Source organism: Acipenser ruthenus, chromosome 5 (genome assembly GCF_902713425.1).
Source record: "Acipenser ruthenus chromosome 5, fAciRut3.2 maternal haplotype, whole genome shotgun sequence".
Taxonomy (NCBI): Eukaryota; Metazoa; Chordata; class Actinopteri; order Acipenseriformes; family Acipenseridae; genus Acipenser; species Acipenser ruthenus.
In genome coordinates this window covers 34,194,243-34,210,508 of record NC_081193.1, presented here as the reverse complement: position 1 = coordinate 34,210,508, position 16,266 = coordinate 34,194,243, and the positions used below count along the sequence as shown (strand labels likewise).

Below are 16,266 nucleotides of genomic sequence, written 5' to 3'. Positions count from 1 at the left end.
ACGGCTAATTGAGAACTGTCTAGTGTAGTATCAGTCATATACTACGTAACATGTTACTCTCAAAACTGCACATTTGAGATCGACAGTATATATTGAATGGAAGTGCATGACAGGTAAGATCTATGGAAATATTTTGTTAGCAAAAAATCAGAATAATTACAAACTAATGTTACTTCAATGGTGCATTTTCTCAAGATTTTTTTTTTTTTTTTCTTTGTGCCCAAAAAGTTTTAGTCACTTAAAAACTTCACAAATGTATCCAAATTAAATTACACTGTACAGGGAAAAAGTAACATACATTGGAAAGGTTGAACAAGTGAAATACATAGTAAAACCGAAACCAGTGAAACCAGTGAAACCACTTCACGTTAGAACAGAAGTGTTAAGACAGGGCTTTACATGAAACTAGAATGTACTCCCTTTGAGGCTAAATTTGTACCAAGATCAATACATTTTTTCTAATTTAAATGCAAAGAAGTCAAAAACTGGATGAAAGTATACACACAGTAATGTTTAGATATGTTACTTATTGTATGCATTATGAAAACATATTGGGTGTAGTTAAACTCAACCTTGTATTATATTAAATACATTTAAAAAGATTGAGCTTTTCAGAGCGCATTCATATAGGTATATACTGTTAACAGAGGTGTCTTGGGTAGTTTTTATTAATTTTTCTTAATGTTTATTATCAACCTCATAAATACCTCATAATGTATCCCAAATAATAATGCTGGTCAAATGCTCGTTTGGACACACAAGTGATAAATGGAGTCAAGCAGATGTAGGTTCACCTAGAGATTGGTAACCCAGAAAACAGTGGCTCCGAATGTCTCTCCAGTACCTGGTTGCAAGTGTTAGCTGCATTAGCTGACGTGATGTATAAGATACATGAGAACAAATGTTCTAGTTGTAGGTACAGTTTGCAGACATCTCTCAGGGTTGCAATTGCTCTTCATGCACACACACGTCCCTTGATTATTATGTCATTAACCCAATTTTCACATAGTATTAGGTTTCATTAACTGTTAGTTGATGGGTTTTTTTGGTAGCACTTTAGTTTACAAGGCTTTAATAACCATGTGATTACACTGTTATAACTGGATAATTACCAATGATTCCTGCTCTTTCTCGGTTACTACTGTGAAATTACATGGGAATGTTACTTGATGTAATTACCTGGTGGTAACTGTGGAGTAAGTCCTACCCATGTACTTATACAGTTACTTCACCAGTAGTTACCATGCAAGAGTAGAAAACATTGGTTGTGTTATTGCATGGTAATGTATGTCCTGTAATCTAATGCACTACCCATTTTTTCTATGCAATCATTTTCGTACTAGTTAAGAAAAAAGAAGATACACTGCTTGACAGAAAAACAGGACAACAGGACAAGACCGAAAAAAAGAAAAAGTAAAACAAAAACATACTGCATTTGTTTGGAAACTTCATCAGAAATTCTTGATTATAATAATTGAATTGGGATTAAGTAACTAAGCACAATGTAGGAAAAGTATAAGTTCATAAAATTAATGAAGGTGTGGAAAATGAGAGAAAAAAACTGAAACACTAAAACACACTTTTACATTTATTTTTAAGAAAATGTAATACTACGTTATATTGAAACAAAGAAGTGCCACAATAAAAAATAAATAAGAAAGAACATATTCATTTTTTTATAACTATGATTTTAGAAATAAGCTTATTCTGAATGTGCATTAAACCTAAATTACATTTACAAATTATGCCCAAAATACAACATAATGTTTAATATAAAACCAAAAGTGTTCTAAAACCTGTGTATCTACAATACAGGAGACATACATTTCAAGCTGTTGCAAATCACAGTAAAAGTGTCTTATGTATTCATGTAAGTGTAAAGTCACAAAAAGAATATACATTATCAGCCAATTATCAGCTGTCAACCTCCAGGGGAAATATTCTGCCATTTGTAAGGAAGCTGTGTCCAATCAGTGTATGTGAACAGGCTAAAAACATGGCCTAGTACTTTTACTTGCAATCGTTGGGTTTTTCAGTGTGTATTTGTATGCGGTGTACACATTTTGACTAGAGGTATTTCTCAATGACTTTAAGTTCTTAAAATTAGCACTATTCAATGGTGCAAATCCCTTGTGTTATTAGAAAAAACATTTCTCAGACCCAGCCTCCAGTAGTCACAATTACCATCACCAACCTTCTACTCTGTTATGTGCTTTTTTTTTTTTACTGTATATGAAACCAAAAATTAAGCATCATTTTTTATACTGAGATTGGGGCATATTTTCAAATATTTCACTCTCTAACAGGATCCTATTTTTTTCAAAAGAGACCATTATATGTTAATGATCAGTCCTAGTTGCTGTATCCTTCTAGATATTCCACCATAGCTATCCAAACCTTAGAGGAGTGTACTGTACTTGCTTATCTTTCCCTACTTTTGCCTACAGCCTCTCATACATTAATCATTCAGCTGGCCGAAAAAGGAGAATGAATGAAAGATGAATTAATGATTAAATGCCAGCAGGCAGGACAGATGGCACGGCACCTACTTTGTTTTTGATGAGCCAGCTGCAAAGCAGGAGAGAAGGTGGGCTGATACTCCACCAGTAATTGAAAACACAAGCAGGTATGATAAATTAGAGCATGCTTTATATCAAAAAGATGATGTCTCCAAAAAATAGCATCTTTTCAGAAAAAAAGGAATTGGCACTGAATGTTAACATTTTCAGATCTGATTTCCGGTGGCCTTGTAGAACAGCACTCATGGCGTCAGTTGATACATTGTGTCTGACTGTAGCCAGAGGCATTCATAAGCAATATGTTCACAAGCTACAAATAAAACAAATCCCTGTCACTATTAATTAATACATTATACAATTCAAGTACACTTCTGTTTTTGTATAGCTTTTATATCACATAAAATGGCACCACATGGTCATTACCACAACAAAATAACTAAAGTAGAAGGGTGTAGCAAGGCAAATCACACAAGAGGGAGAGGTTTGGAGTGATCTATTTCTTTCTCCCATCATTAAGCTGTATACAGCATACAAATCAATCCATCAAGGTCTTTCTGTCAGAGAAACAAACACCCACACAAATAATTGCAAGTAAAGGAATGGTTCACCGAGGAAAGACATCTCAACAGAATACAAGCCGTAGAAAGAGGCAAAAAACTCAAGTAATTAAAGCAGCTGGGTAAGACTAATTGTCAGACCATAATCAAATGTCAATCAAAAGTTAATTAACTGTTAATGGGGATTTTCTGTTGCTGAACAATAATGAGCCTCACAAACTGGACCAGGTTCAGCAAAAAGCACACAAGAGTATTAGATTGTAACAATTCTCTGCATGTACATTTTGATGCCTTCTCCCATGTAAAAATGCAAATTACCAGTTCAGTGATGTGTGTAATGCCAATCTACATGCTTACTTTAATGGAAATGTGTTGACAAGACCAAATACAATTTTGCATGTTTAAGGTAAAAATCATAGGGTTGAAGGATCACAGCTCAGCACTTTGCTGCTTGAGGAAAAAAAAATCAAAATCATGTCTGTGAAGCCTTGGTGCAACCAACTGTAAAACTGGAACAGAACCAAACTACAACTGGGATGAGATTTAGCAATCCTTGGCAAATAAATATGTATTGTAACACAATACAATTAAGGAAGTATGTGTTGTCTGAAAAGATCATAGAGACTAGAAACTGACTTGACCGTCCAATTTAGTGGAGACCCTAACTGGACAGTGGTCAGTAATGCCAAACTAAGATAATTTAGTGCTAGACAAGTATGTAGTGCAAGTTCCTGAGCCAATGAGAAAGCTTTTGCTCCATGGTTTGGCCATGTTCTAAGGTGAGTTTTTGACACGTTGACCAAGCTGGAAAGCTGATACCTTCTGGGACCCCCAAAAACTTGCTTTGCCACTGGGGTTCATTTGGTGAATAGTCAGAGTGTCCTCTGGTGTGACTTCTAGCTTGAGAGAGCTTCCATTACCGAATTAAAGCCTATTGTGAAAACGGTCCTACTCTTCAATTTAGCCGCTGCACTTTAGAACCAGGAGTCATTTTGATTCCAATTACTACATTCCATTACTCTCAAAACTGTTCAAAATTACTGCACATATTAAACTGTTATATTACACTGATATTTTCAATTCATATCACATAACAAAAAAATGGTCAAGCAGGATAATGTATATTGGTTCTTTGAAATGGAATTTGCCTATATGTAATTCATCACGCTGTGTCAAATTAGATTTGAAATCATGCCACAGTACTGATGCATACACAACTGCCAAAGTATCATTTTCTTTGGTATTTTGTATTTTTTTTTTTAATGAATCAGATTGAGAAAGTATATTACATTATCATAATTTGTCATAACTGACACTGTTTGTTCTTCCCTTTATAGGTGAATTTACCCCTAATAAAAATACAGTTATTACAATAATATTTCTTGAATATGTAAAATGGTTCACTGTGGTGAATTTAGAAAGCCTTTCATTTCAATCACTGCCCTCTACAATCCAGATATAAATAAATCCTATGAAAAAAAACATGTTTTCCGTACTGTACTACACTGTGAACTAAATGTTTAATAATGACACTAAAATCTTATACAATATATATTAAACATTGATATAATTAACACAAATGTTTATTGTGCTTCAAATGCATACTGTAGTCTCAAACAATTGACACATCCACTGAGATCTGTTGTTTAAAATCTGTTGCATTTTTGTTTAATTCTTAAACATTTTACAAAACAGTATTATTATTGGATGCCTCACATTATTGTGACAGTACTGTTTTTCAAATTAGAAAAAGTAAATATGCATGAGGAAATTTTGCCCTAGGAGAAGCACCCTGAAGCATTCAGTACCAGTATTTAATTTGAGGTATTCCCCCCGTGGATGTTTTTTAGATGTCCTAAATTAATCAGCTCAGTAAATCCTTTAAAGTAAGCGAATACAGGTTACTGTTTGCTGTTTTACAGATTGTGCATGCTGGATGAAATGTATGAGTTACACTATTACCATAGAAATACAGACATTTAAAATAGTGTAATGCTACACAACAGACAACACTGAACATGCTGTGTTTTGACCAAAAATGAATGAAAACCACAAAAACAAAATACATTAAATACCTTTTTATTTATGTCCCATTGTGGCAGGCTGGCTCGCAGTGGTGAGGTGTGATGACGTCACGGACCAGGAAGTATAGAAACCAAACAATGGATGGGCGGGTGAAGCTGAATGCAACTGCATTCAGCATATTTAATAAATAAACAAACAAAAGATTTAAACAAAACAGAAAACAGAAACCAAAGGGCACGAGGGCCAAACAAATAAGCAGACAAACAAGTAAGTGTCGTGCTGGCTAATCCAGCACGTTTTAGCAATTGTATTGTCTCCTTGCTCTCTCCGCTCTCCGTACTCTCCTCTGTACACTCAACAACCAACCCTGCAGCACGGACAGCTGCCGGTTCTTATACTCTGGCCGAGGGGTTAACTAGCTGTTAATTATCTTATTACTCTCGGCCACAGTCTGCACGCGTTTGGTAAGGATGCATGACTGTCAGCTAGTTAAATAATCAGTAGCTGATCAGTCATGCATCCTCACGGGGTTTTAAATTATCAATATAAAAACAATAACAAAAAGACGCGGTGCTTTTATCCGCGCCGCAAACAAAAATACAAATAATAATACATAGGGGCGGGACACTCTGCCACACCCATTTTGCGGCATTCATTTAAACACTAACTTAAATGGCTGCTGTCTAATAAAAGCTTGTATTATTAACAGAACATGTTTTCTTAACTACGCTGCATATAGCAGCACCACTGTCACTGATGTTTTTAGTTTACATGCAGTTCTACAAACTATGAGTTGTACAGGTCCGAGAGTCGAGTTGTTCCCCTCCTGTTCCTAACTCGACTCTCGGACCTGTACATTTGTGAACTTTCCGGCACATTCCACTAGCATATGAGAAGAGGCAGCCGTATCACCAGATGCAAGAGGCTTCCTAAATGCTAAAAGCAGCCAGATTGCTGGTGGATGGTTCCAATGCATTGTTTATGTCTATTCTTGTTAGTTTGGTCCCGGTTTTTGTTTGTACTATACAGTACATTCTATATTAAGCCCTCAGTGTTTCACATCTACAATATCCCAATTACAAAAATAGCTTTATTCTTTCCATTTACTGTGGTTCTAATCTTGGATTCCACATACAGTAGCGGTGAAACCGTTCCTCCATAAAAACATATCAACTTATTCCAAGGCATGTTTCTTATTAGTAATAAAGCAGCTTAAGAAAAGTCAAGGACACACACATTTCGACAAGTGCCTACACTGTCAAAACCAATTTAATTTCTGTTATACTTCTGGTGTTGTAAGAGGTTGAAAATGTGACAAGTGGCAAGCAGGTAGGGAAAAGCTAGAGTCTCTACAGAGGAAAGTAGCTTAGAGGACTTCAGAATCACATAAAACTATTATTACTGTGGAACACTGCAACTTTAAGTGAACCTTTTATTTCATACAAAAGACATTACATATTGATTCAAAATTACTATATTAATTAAAAAAAATAGCTTCATGGCTTGTGAAACATATAAATAAACTGTAAAAATCAATTCAGGTCTGTTTGAAAGGTCTAGGTGGAGTATATTTAAATTATTCCGTGGCTGATGCAGTTTTCCCTTAGGCATCTGTTGTTTGTCAACCTGCACTTTCATCTTCAAAAAACATTCAGGGATCTTGCACAGGGGAGTTTTAGCTGGATGCACATTTGACAACTGATGTTGGACTGGGGCTATAAATCCTGCTTCATAGGTAATAGCAAAATCTCCATTTAACTCTGAGCCTCCTCTTCCCTTTTATATTTGTAATCATACACAGACATCCCCCCCATGACCACTCTGTAAATATTATCCTTGTGTGTTATAAAGTCTAGAGGTAAAGCACTTGTACAGCTTCTTTCCTAAGGCTAGTAATATGCTGTTACCAGCATTATAGATCATTCAAACTCAAAAGAAAATTTGCTTTTGAAAGTAAATTTTAAGCACATGCCACAGATTAATGGTAGAAAACATGGCTTTCAAGTCCATCCATTTTCTGGGTAAAAAATACAATTTTTTCCCTTTTAAATTAAAAAGCTACATTCCATCATGTACAGTATATTCTGTTGCTGCACTTCAGTGGTTGCTTACTAATGAATGGGTACAGTATTTACAAAGCTCTTTGAGAACCTGTGCTCTACTTATTTCTTCAGTATTTTAACACTGTAATAAAGGTGACTCCTATATTAAAACAGTTACAGTATATTGGCTACTGGCATTCTTTCTAAGAGACTGCTGTAAGACAGTGGAGTGGTTTGAGGAGCGCTTGCTTTCATTTGTATTATAGTTGAGCATTAACTAATACAGAAGCTTGTCAGAGTTAATGCCTGCTCCACTTTAAGCTCACACATATTTTTAGTTAGCTAACATGTTTATGGTTTTATTATATACTGTAAAAAGCGGCTCATCCTCACCTGGTAAAGGCATGACCGTGTGATGTGCAGGGGGAGTCATACAGCCAGTTTGGAGTCCAGGTTTTCTATCTCTGCTGGGGATTCCACAGGGAGTATTGAATTGGATCTGTCCAGGTCAAAAGGGACTTTCTCATCACTGTGCAACAGTGCGCCCTACTTGCCTGGCACCCAGTGAGCTCAAACAGGCACCTGTAGGGCTGGGCCTTGTCCTCCAGAAGCCAGTAGTTCACTGACATCTGCTGTAGAGCTTCTGGGTGCAAACAGGCAATTGACTTGGTCATGGGACCAGAGAACTGACCTCTGGTTTTCCCCGAGCTGCTGTGGGGATTGTTGCGATGAAGGACCATAATTGGACACTTTTTATCTTTGAAATGAAAGGCTTTCTATATTCTCCACAGACAATCATTTTACAGTACGATATCTCAATAATTGGGCACTAAATAAATTAAAAACACAGATACATGCCAACATGAGCACAGGCACACACTCAAACACACATGGGTGCACAATGTATGGAAGTATAAAAGCTCTGATGCCTTTATTGTTTGGAACATTCTTTATTTCATCATGGCAGTCACACCTAAGTTAAAGCTTTTGAAGGTAATTGTGTTATATTATTGCTGTATCTACTGTAACTCTATTTAAAAAACTTCTTGTCTTATAAATCCAAACATGCAAATCTAATTAAGAGCATTCTTAAATCCATAGATACAATTTTTTTATGCTGTATCATTGAGAAATAGAAAAAAACACACACCTCAGTATTGGGCTGATATGCCAGTGTTGAATAATGAACGTGAGCGGTTTGAGTGTTTTTAGCCTATTTCATGAAAATGCGTACACCCTTTTATTCGCTGAGTGTTGTTGCACTGGCTCTTTGTTTAATACATGACCTCCATTGATGTGAACCTTGTTTACCCATTTGAAGTCTAATTACTTGCATGTGAATAGAATGATTGTCTCATTATATAAGTACTTTTTAAACAATGTGTGGCTACTTTAGGATTTTTAAAACAAACGTCTTCTAAAGCGAATTAGTGTGATTTTCCTTGGCGACCTTGTTCCTGCTGTTTTCTGAATAAAAGAACCTAACGGTATCCTATAATTGGTTCTGTGCCTTATCTGAACTGGCGTAGTCACTCTATATTCTGTGATTATTTTGGAATTAAAGGCAGGTGTTTGCTGTTTCTGTACACTCCCGTGACCGGGGAGGTGTTACAATTGCAACTATTCATTAACATATCACGCACTTGGATACAATAATGATAGCATGATGACAATGAATTGCTCTTGTCAAACAGCAGTTGCAGGGTACATCCACCCTTAACTTATTTTGTTTCAGAGGTTTTATTGAAATCATACAGTACTTGTTTTCCTACCTACAGTATATGAATGAACCTCCCTTAACTACATTCCTTTGGAAACAGACAACACACAGAGCAACGAGCAGACATCTTTATATAACATTTTAATGGAAACAGCTTTCCCTCTAGACAAAGAAGCAATGCCAGACTTTTTTCAAGCCATGCACATGGATAGGCTTTTAGATACATTTGGTTTGAAATCAATGGGTAACAATTTTCCCCATAGGCTGGTTTACAGTGTAGAATAATGACATGAAATATTTTGGTTATGCAATGAATACAAGCTCATCTTATAATGCTCAGAAACTGTTGCAGTAAAATATTGCTAAGTCTATTGTTTTAAATTGTACCTCAAACTAACCATGCAATATATGCTATTGTAATACAGCAACTATGTTGTAAGACATAGATGGTTTAGATATATAAAGTTGTAAAATGAAAAACTGCCTGGATAAACAGCTCCACAGTTTTATTTCATTATTATCAGTGTTGCTTCCAGGAGTTTGCAAAGCCTAGCACTGTCTGTCCAGTTTTTCCTGTGTGCAAAATAATCTAAAATACTTGATATAGCTATTTGTCTGCAACCCGTCAAGTAAGAAACTGCAAATAAAATGTTTAAATTTTTACACAAAAACTTAAATTTCACCACATTGGAAAGGCATAAAAAGCAAAAAGACAGCACTTCAAGATATATTTACAACTGCAAACAACAACAGAAAGAGACAGCCATAACATCACCTACTGTAAAGGCCTCACAGTTTCAATGTGCTAAACTGAACCAACAATTCTCATTGAATTAGGATAGAGCTTACAAAGAGCTTGCACTGGCACCGCAACACTGCCTTTGTGCGATGTAACTGAAAGCTTTCTCGGACACCTGTCTGTATATTATGAGAATCTTAGAAGTTGAAATACCTATTCACAGTATCTCTATTGGTTGGCTGGTCCTTAACTATCGCAGGTTGTGCAAAATAAACCATATTTTTAATGTATAAGTATTTTTGTAAAATACGGTATCATAAGTGAAATAAAACTTGCTGTTCATTTAAAAACAACCACAGATGGCACAGTTCACAGTGATGTACAGCATTAAGAGAAGTAATTTACAATACAGAATTAAAATCTAACCACAAAACTTAAGATAGAGATGTTTTACAAGCAGAAGTCACCTCAAGAGGCAGACTCATCACCTACACAGCCTCTCACCTGATGAAGTTTTTTTTTTTTTTAAATCTATTTCTTTTCTGTGCTTTTTTCTAATTAAATAGCCATCAAAATTGAAATTAAGTCCTGGTCAGAAGAACACCACCAGCTGTCGTATACCCACTGTTATAATCGTATGATTGTATTATTTCTTTCTACAGTTCTGTACAGTAATATTAGAACTGTGCAAGCAAGAGGCTGCACTTACAATAATATACAGTGAAATTGAACTACTTTTGGAATTAAACAGGAAACACTGACGGGTAAAGACAGAAAAAAAATGCAACACCAAATTAGCACCACAGCCAAAAAAGCTTTAGATCTTTTCTAGAAAAAACTTCATCCACCCAGCCTCCTGTATTTTCAAACAGTAAAAACCTCTCAAGATTCACTCGATCCACTTGGATCACACTGGGCAAACCTCAGGGCAAGGTCTGTAGTGCAAAATTTCCACAATCCCTTGGTCTCTTATGTCCTACTGTCCTGGGGACTGTGTCTTCTTTTCTGATGATTTGGGGATCACAGATAGACTCTGCATGTGTGTGAAGGAGTAGCCATTGCTTCCATCGACAAAAATGCATTGGAAGTATGGCATGCTACCTGTTAAAAAAAGAAAAAAAACATCAATATGGTATAGGTTTTTCGATTGGTTTGCAACTCTGTTTTCTATTCCCTCATGAAGAAACACTGTCATTTACCCCATTACACTGGAAATAAATGGAATGTCAATTGCTGTAAAGTGGGAGCTGTGTTGAACATCTGTAATGAGAGCGAGACATCTGGTATACAAACTGTGAACCAATTTACTTAAGAAATAAATACATTAAGCAATTTTATTACCAAAATATAATGTTTGTTTATTGTTACAGAAGCGTAATAATCTTACATATTTTCATTTAGAATGCTTATAACCTAAAACAAAATCACTAATTAGTACTTTTAAATAGGTACGGTCAATACATTATGGTTACTTTTGTCTTTCTTCACTGAATGTTTTACTGCTGGCTCTTTAGAGGGGAAAAAAGAGCAGAAAAATCAATTCAATACACTGAGCTTGTCTGCCAATTGCAGGCATGACTTGCACTCCACAACCTGTACAACAGTAATTAATGGTCTAGTCTGACTGGACCAGTGAGGAGTGAGCATAAAATCTTTTAGCTAATCGTCCATAGAGCTGTATTGTCATGGATTATTTAGTTAAAGGTTTTACAACAGGCTACATTCTAAAGTGCCCTAACATCTGGGGAAAATATAAACTATACTACTGTACATATACTATAGTACACTTCAATCTTATCTTCATGACTGTCATATCATATATCCTGGTCACAATTGAGAGAGAAAGAAGAAAATAATAGTGTTGTCTTGAGAAGGCTGTAAAATAAAGGTAAGATTTTCAATGCAGGTGAAAATGTCTTGGTTACTTCAGTCACCAGGGAAATTATTCAGCAAACAAGTGAAACACTAACAGGCCCTGGAGATCTTATTTGCATACTGCAGCAGCTTGTTACAGATCATCCACTCAGAAAATAGAAACTTTTAATGAATACTAAGCGCAATCATTTACAGAAAAAAACCCCTCATATTAAATAACAATTTTTACACTCACTGGGCTAGTAGTGCATCTGGTTTACTCTACCAAACTCCCCTAGTTTACAGAGTGCACATCAGAAACAATCACACATCTGTTGAAAAGATCTGCTTACTTGGCCCGTATTTTTTCTACTAAAGGCTGCTGTAGCTTTAATAAAAAATGCATGCTAGAAATAGAATGTTTAGTTGGGTTTTTTATATCTTTTTTTTTATTGTAATGAAAATCTGCAGATTGAAAACAAAAATAAAGGACAACATGTTTGTTAACAATAATACTGGGTGAGAGTCTTGGTGTACATAGCTAACAGTGTATTAAGTGTGTTTTTATCAGTTTGGTTCATTTTATATTTTGAACTAAACTGGACGCTCCCTATAAGCTACCCCCACCCCCTTGAGGTGAAACCTGCTGTGGAGAACGGCGAGGTGAAACACGTGAAACGAACTAGAGCACATAGGGGGGAGTGTCAGGTAAGAATACACAACACATGTTGTTTCCTGATTGAACGTAGGATAATTTAATTCCCTTCCAGAAATAGCAATATACTACTGTTTATTTCGACACCGAACAACAGGAGAACACAATCGTTCTGACATTAAGGATGTGTACTTCAGGTATTATAGTCTCCCAGCCATCTCAGGTTATACATATAAATATTCATAAACACAGTTCCAGTAACTATAAAGTCTGCATCAAATATTATTAAATACAAGCTGTCCTGTCTCTAAATAAGGTTAGATGATCTCCATTGCTAAGGTTTATATATCACCATTTTTGGCACACATTTTTTATTATTATTATTATTATTATTATTATTATTATTATTATTATTATTATTATTATTATTATTATTATTAATAATCAGAACAAATTCTAAAAACTTTGCAAGCTGATACAAAACAAAATTATATACCAGTACTTGCTACCTGCTAATTAAACTAATATTTTTAATAATGAATCGTTTCCATCTTCTTTTGAGATACCTTTTGATCTTATTACTTACTAATTAACACAAATCAAGAGTCTGCAGTATTACATTTTCCTTTAATCTTTTTTTGCTGTTGTTGCAAAAAAGCTGAGCTAATTGGAATGGATCTAATTTAACATTTTCAGACTATTAGACAAATGCATTCAAGCACCAATTATCTGAGTATGGAAGGAGATCAGTGAAAAGCAAAAGACTTTAGTCAAATCATTGTGCAGAGCATGATAATCATTATACAAAGCACATGGCAGCAATATGTGTGACCAATCATTTGACACCTCTAGCAGTTATTATTCTAACGCAAAAAAAAAGATAATTAGGATGAGAAGACAATACATTACAGGTGTACCTGAAGGATCTGTCCTAGGACCCCTTCTATCCTCATTTCATATCCATTATCCATATCCTCTTATCTCTTTTGGCTTCTCATATCACCTATATGCTGATGATACTCAGATCTTTCTCTCTTTTCCTTCCTTTGACTCCCATATCTCCTCTCGCATTTCAGATTGTGTCTCAGCAATCTCATTTTAGGCACATTCACATCACATCAAACTCAACCTTTCTAAATTCAACCTCCTTTACTTTCCTTCTACTTCTCTCTCCTCTGACCTCTCTATCTCAGTCTCTCGATGCTATCAATCTTTTCCCTCCTCCGTCTGCAAGAAACCTAGGTGTTATTTTGGACCCTTCCCTTTCCTATTCTCAACACATCTCTTCACTAACACATACTTGTTGTTTCTTTCTCATCAGCATCTATAGAATCCGCCCTGTTCTATCTACTTCTTCCACTCAACTCCTAGTCCAAGCTCTTGTTCTTTCTAGATTAGATTATTGTAACTCTCACCTCACTGGTCTCCCTGCTTCAGCTATTCGCCCTCTTCAATTTATTCAAAATTCTGCTGCTCATCTGGTATTCTCCCAACCCCCCTGATCTCACGCTACCCCTCTGCGTCGCACTATTTATATTTATTTTGTTTGTATATATGTGTTTGCTTTGCATTTTTATTATGTAATAATAATAATAATAATAATAATAATAATAATAATAATAATAATAATAAAACATTTCTATTCAAGTTTTAGCAATGTTTGAGCTGTTGGAATAGAAAGATGTGGTACAGTCTGTGGTATACTATTTGTTTTTTTAATTTAAACAGACTTTCATTCTGTAAACTTTTGGTGCAGAAGGCTTTTATAATAGCACAGTTCCTTACCTAACATGTTTTTAGGTAAGTTAACATTTTCAGTAAATGTACAGTGGTACCAAAAATAAGTTATTCCGTTTAGTTTTGAAATCCATGTGGCCAGATATAAAAAGACTTTGTGAATGTATGCAGCTTTGCTTGCATTGTGAATATCTTGCATATAATTAAATAGCAAATATAAATTCTCTCTTAACACTTTAACTCCCCCCCCCTGTTAGTTTAAGTTTTGGGGTCTTAACTAGCTCCAATTTCATTACCATGTTAATTTAATATGTTTTCATGGTTGCATACTATTACCAACCAGGGATGTAACATTTCTGTTCTTAAATTCCAATGTTTTGTTTCCTTAAAGAAATCATATATTTTCCTTGCCTTTCAATTCTGACTGTGGATTGTGGGTCTTGCTTCTGAATATTTGGCTTTACAAAGCAGTGGGTAAAGATTGATTGCTTTTATGCAGTTGTAAAGAGTGCTTGTAATTGCAGCATGTCAAAAGAAAACCTGAGCGTGCTGTGGTTCATTAGTAAACGTGTCTGAAATCACTGGGATCCCTTCCACCTGCCAATTGAACACAACACTGCAATGAATCAGTTGCATTTAGTGCTGGTGTGATGTAATGTTTCTAATTGCACATCATCAGAAAAATTGCTGCCTAGAGGCAAACTGAATTCTGAAGGTAAAATGAAATGGAACTGAATATTTACTATTCTGCATGTGTTGAAAATATTGTTGCCTCAGTTTTTCATTATCCTTTTTTATCTTCCTATACTATAACTCATGTTCATGTTACATCTATTTATTTATTTATAAGTTTATTTAAATACTTGCACCTGTTTGCAGTTTGGTAATAAAACAACATTACATTTCAGATGATACAAACTGTCTAGCTCAGCTATTTAACTATACAGACTACAGAACCAACATGCTGTTTGTATTTCCAATATAGAATAGATTGGTCAAACGATTTATTTGTTTCAATTGTTTTGGCATATTTTCTGTTTGTTTTCCCAGACTCCTTGTAGTACCAACTTATCTATAATCTTTGTGCTCCACAGCCATCCTAACACCTGCTCTAGGCATGCAGTATACAATATACTGTATTCTCCTATACAGGATATCATTGTTAAACCAATGTTATATATGGAATAAAGGTACCATATGAAAAACAATGTCCTGTATCTGGAATTGGAAATATAACTACTACATACATCGACTTGAAGCCACTTACTTGTTGGTTTCAAAGATTTAAGATCTGTGAAAAACAAAAGAATTATGTATTTTAACAGATTATAAATGTTTTATCTAAAACATGAAAATAACAAGAATCACACTCTTAAATGCTTAAAATTAATAAATAACATACAATAAAAATAGTCAACAGATGATCCACAAAATTTTATTTAACCTGTAAGATCTACAACATATCTTGATATACAGGGCCCTATTCACAAAACGTTAAGAAACGTTTTTATAAAGATTCTCTTAGGTGAAATAGTGCGTTGAAAAATTAGATTAATCTAATAAACCTTCTTTAGCTGAAAAAAACTTAAAACCAAAAAAAATATATAGCTTTGAGAATCAAAGAAAGTTTTACTTCTATTTAAGTTTGGAACACGATTGCCACCATTTTTTATTTTGAAAATGTTTTTGTAATCCATAATTGTTTTTCATAAATAGTATACATGATGTATATCACGCAGACAGATACAACTCAATTGCACGTGTCCTACCTTTTACTTTTTCCTCTTTAGCATGTGTCTTCTCTGCCTCAGCTAGTTTCTCTGATTGTAGACAAAATATTGTATTACTACTACATATTGTTCAAAGGGACAGGTATTTCATTATATCACCAAAGATCAGACACTCAGAAAGTAATATATTTTGTTTGTAACATTCATACTGTATAGTGACACTGTGGTAAAATCATAGCACAGTGCAGTAAAGACAAAGTAGTAAAACCACAGTGAAATCATAGAACTACAGTTTGGAAATGTAAATAACTACAGGGCCAACTTTTCACGGTCAATGGAATGGTGAAGGGAACATTTTCAAATACTACTGCAATGGTAAAAATGATATAAAAGTGACATCATGAAACTAAAAATGCTGTTAATTTTAATATAGGACTACCGGTATGTCTCAGAACTGGCGACTTACAATTTCTATCAAATATAAAAAGATGTTATGAGCCCTGTCAATGAGCAATAGTTTTATAACTTATACATTTTAATGGAAAATATTTTTTTTCATTAAGTAGAAATAATGTATCTAAAAATCTAGCTATTTTGTCTTTTAAACAATACATTTAAAACATGTTCAGTGAAAACATTTTTTCAACATGTACAAATTAAAATGCCAACATATTGTTTTGTGAACTAA

At 34.8% G+C, this 16,266-nt stretch overlaps 1 protein-coding gene across 16 annotated transcripts in view; it reads right to left on the bottom strand.

Annotated features, from left to right (window-relative positions):
- Positions 1-8,989: 8,989 nt before the first annotated feature.
- LOC117403175 (triadin-like) overlaps positions 8,990-16,266 on the bottom strand; it is a 131,685-nt gene continuing 124,408 nt past the window's right edge. For 14 of the 16 annotated variants that reach the window (XM_059024074.1, XM_059024075.1, XM_059024061.1 and 11 more), the window contains 3 exons: positions 15,618-15,668; positions 15,116-15,139; positions 8,990-10,703 (listed from right to left, as the gene is read on the bottom strand). In XM_059024074.1, coding sequence (XP_058880057.1) covers positions 10,579-10,703; positions 15,116-15,139; positions 15,618-15,668 — 200 coding nt within the window. In that variant the 3' untranslated portion in view covers positions 8,990-10,578. The remainder of the gene's footprint in view (positions 10,704-15,115; positions 15,140-15,617; positions 15,669-16,266) is intronic. The other 2 variants (XM_059024071.1, XM_059024072.1) reach the window with 1 other exon arrangement.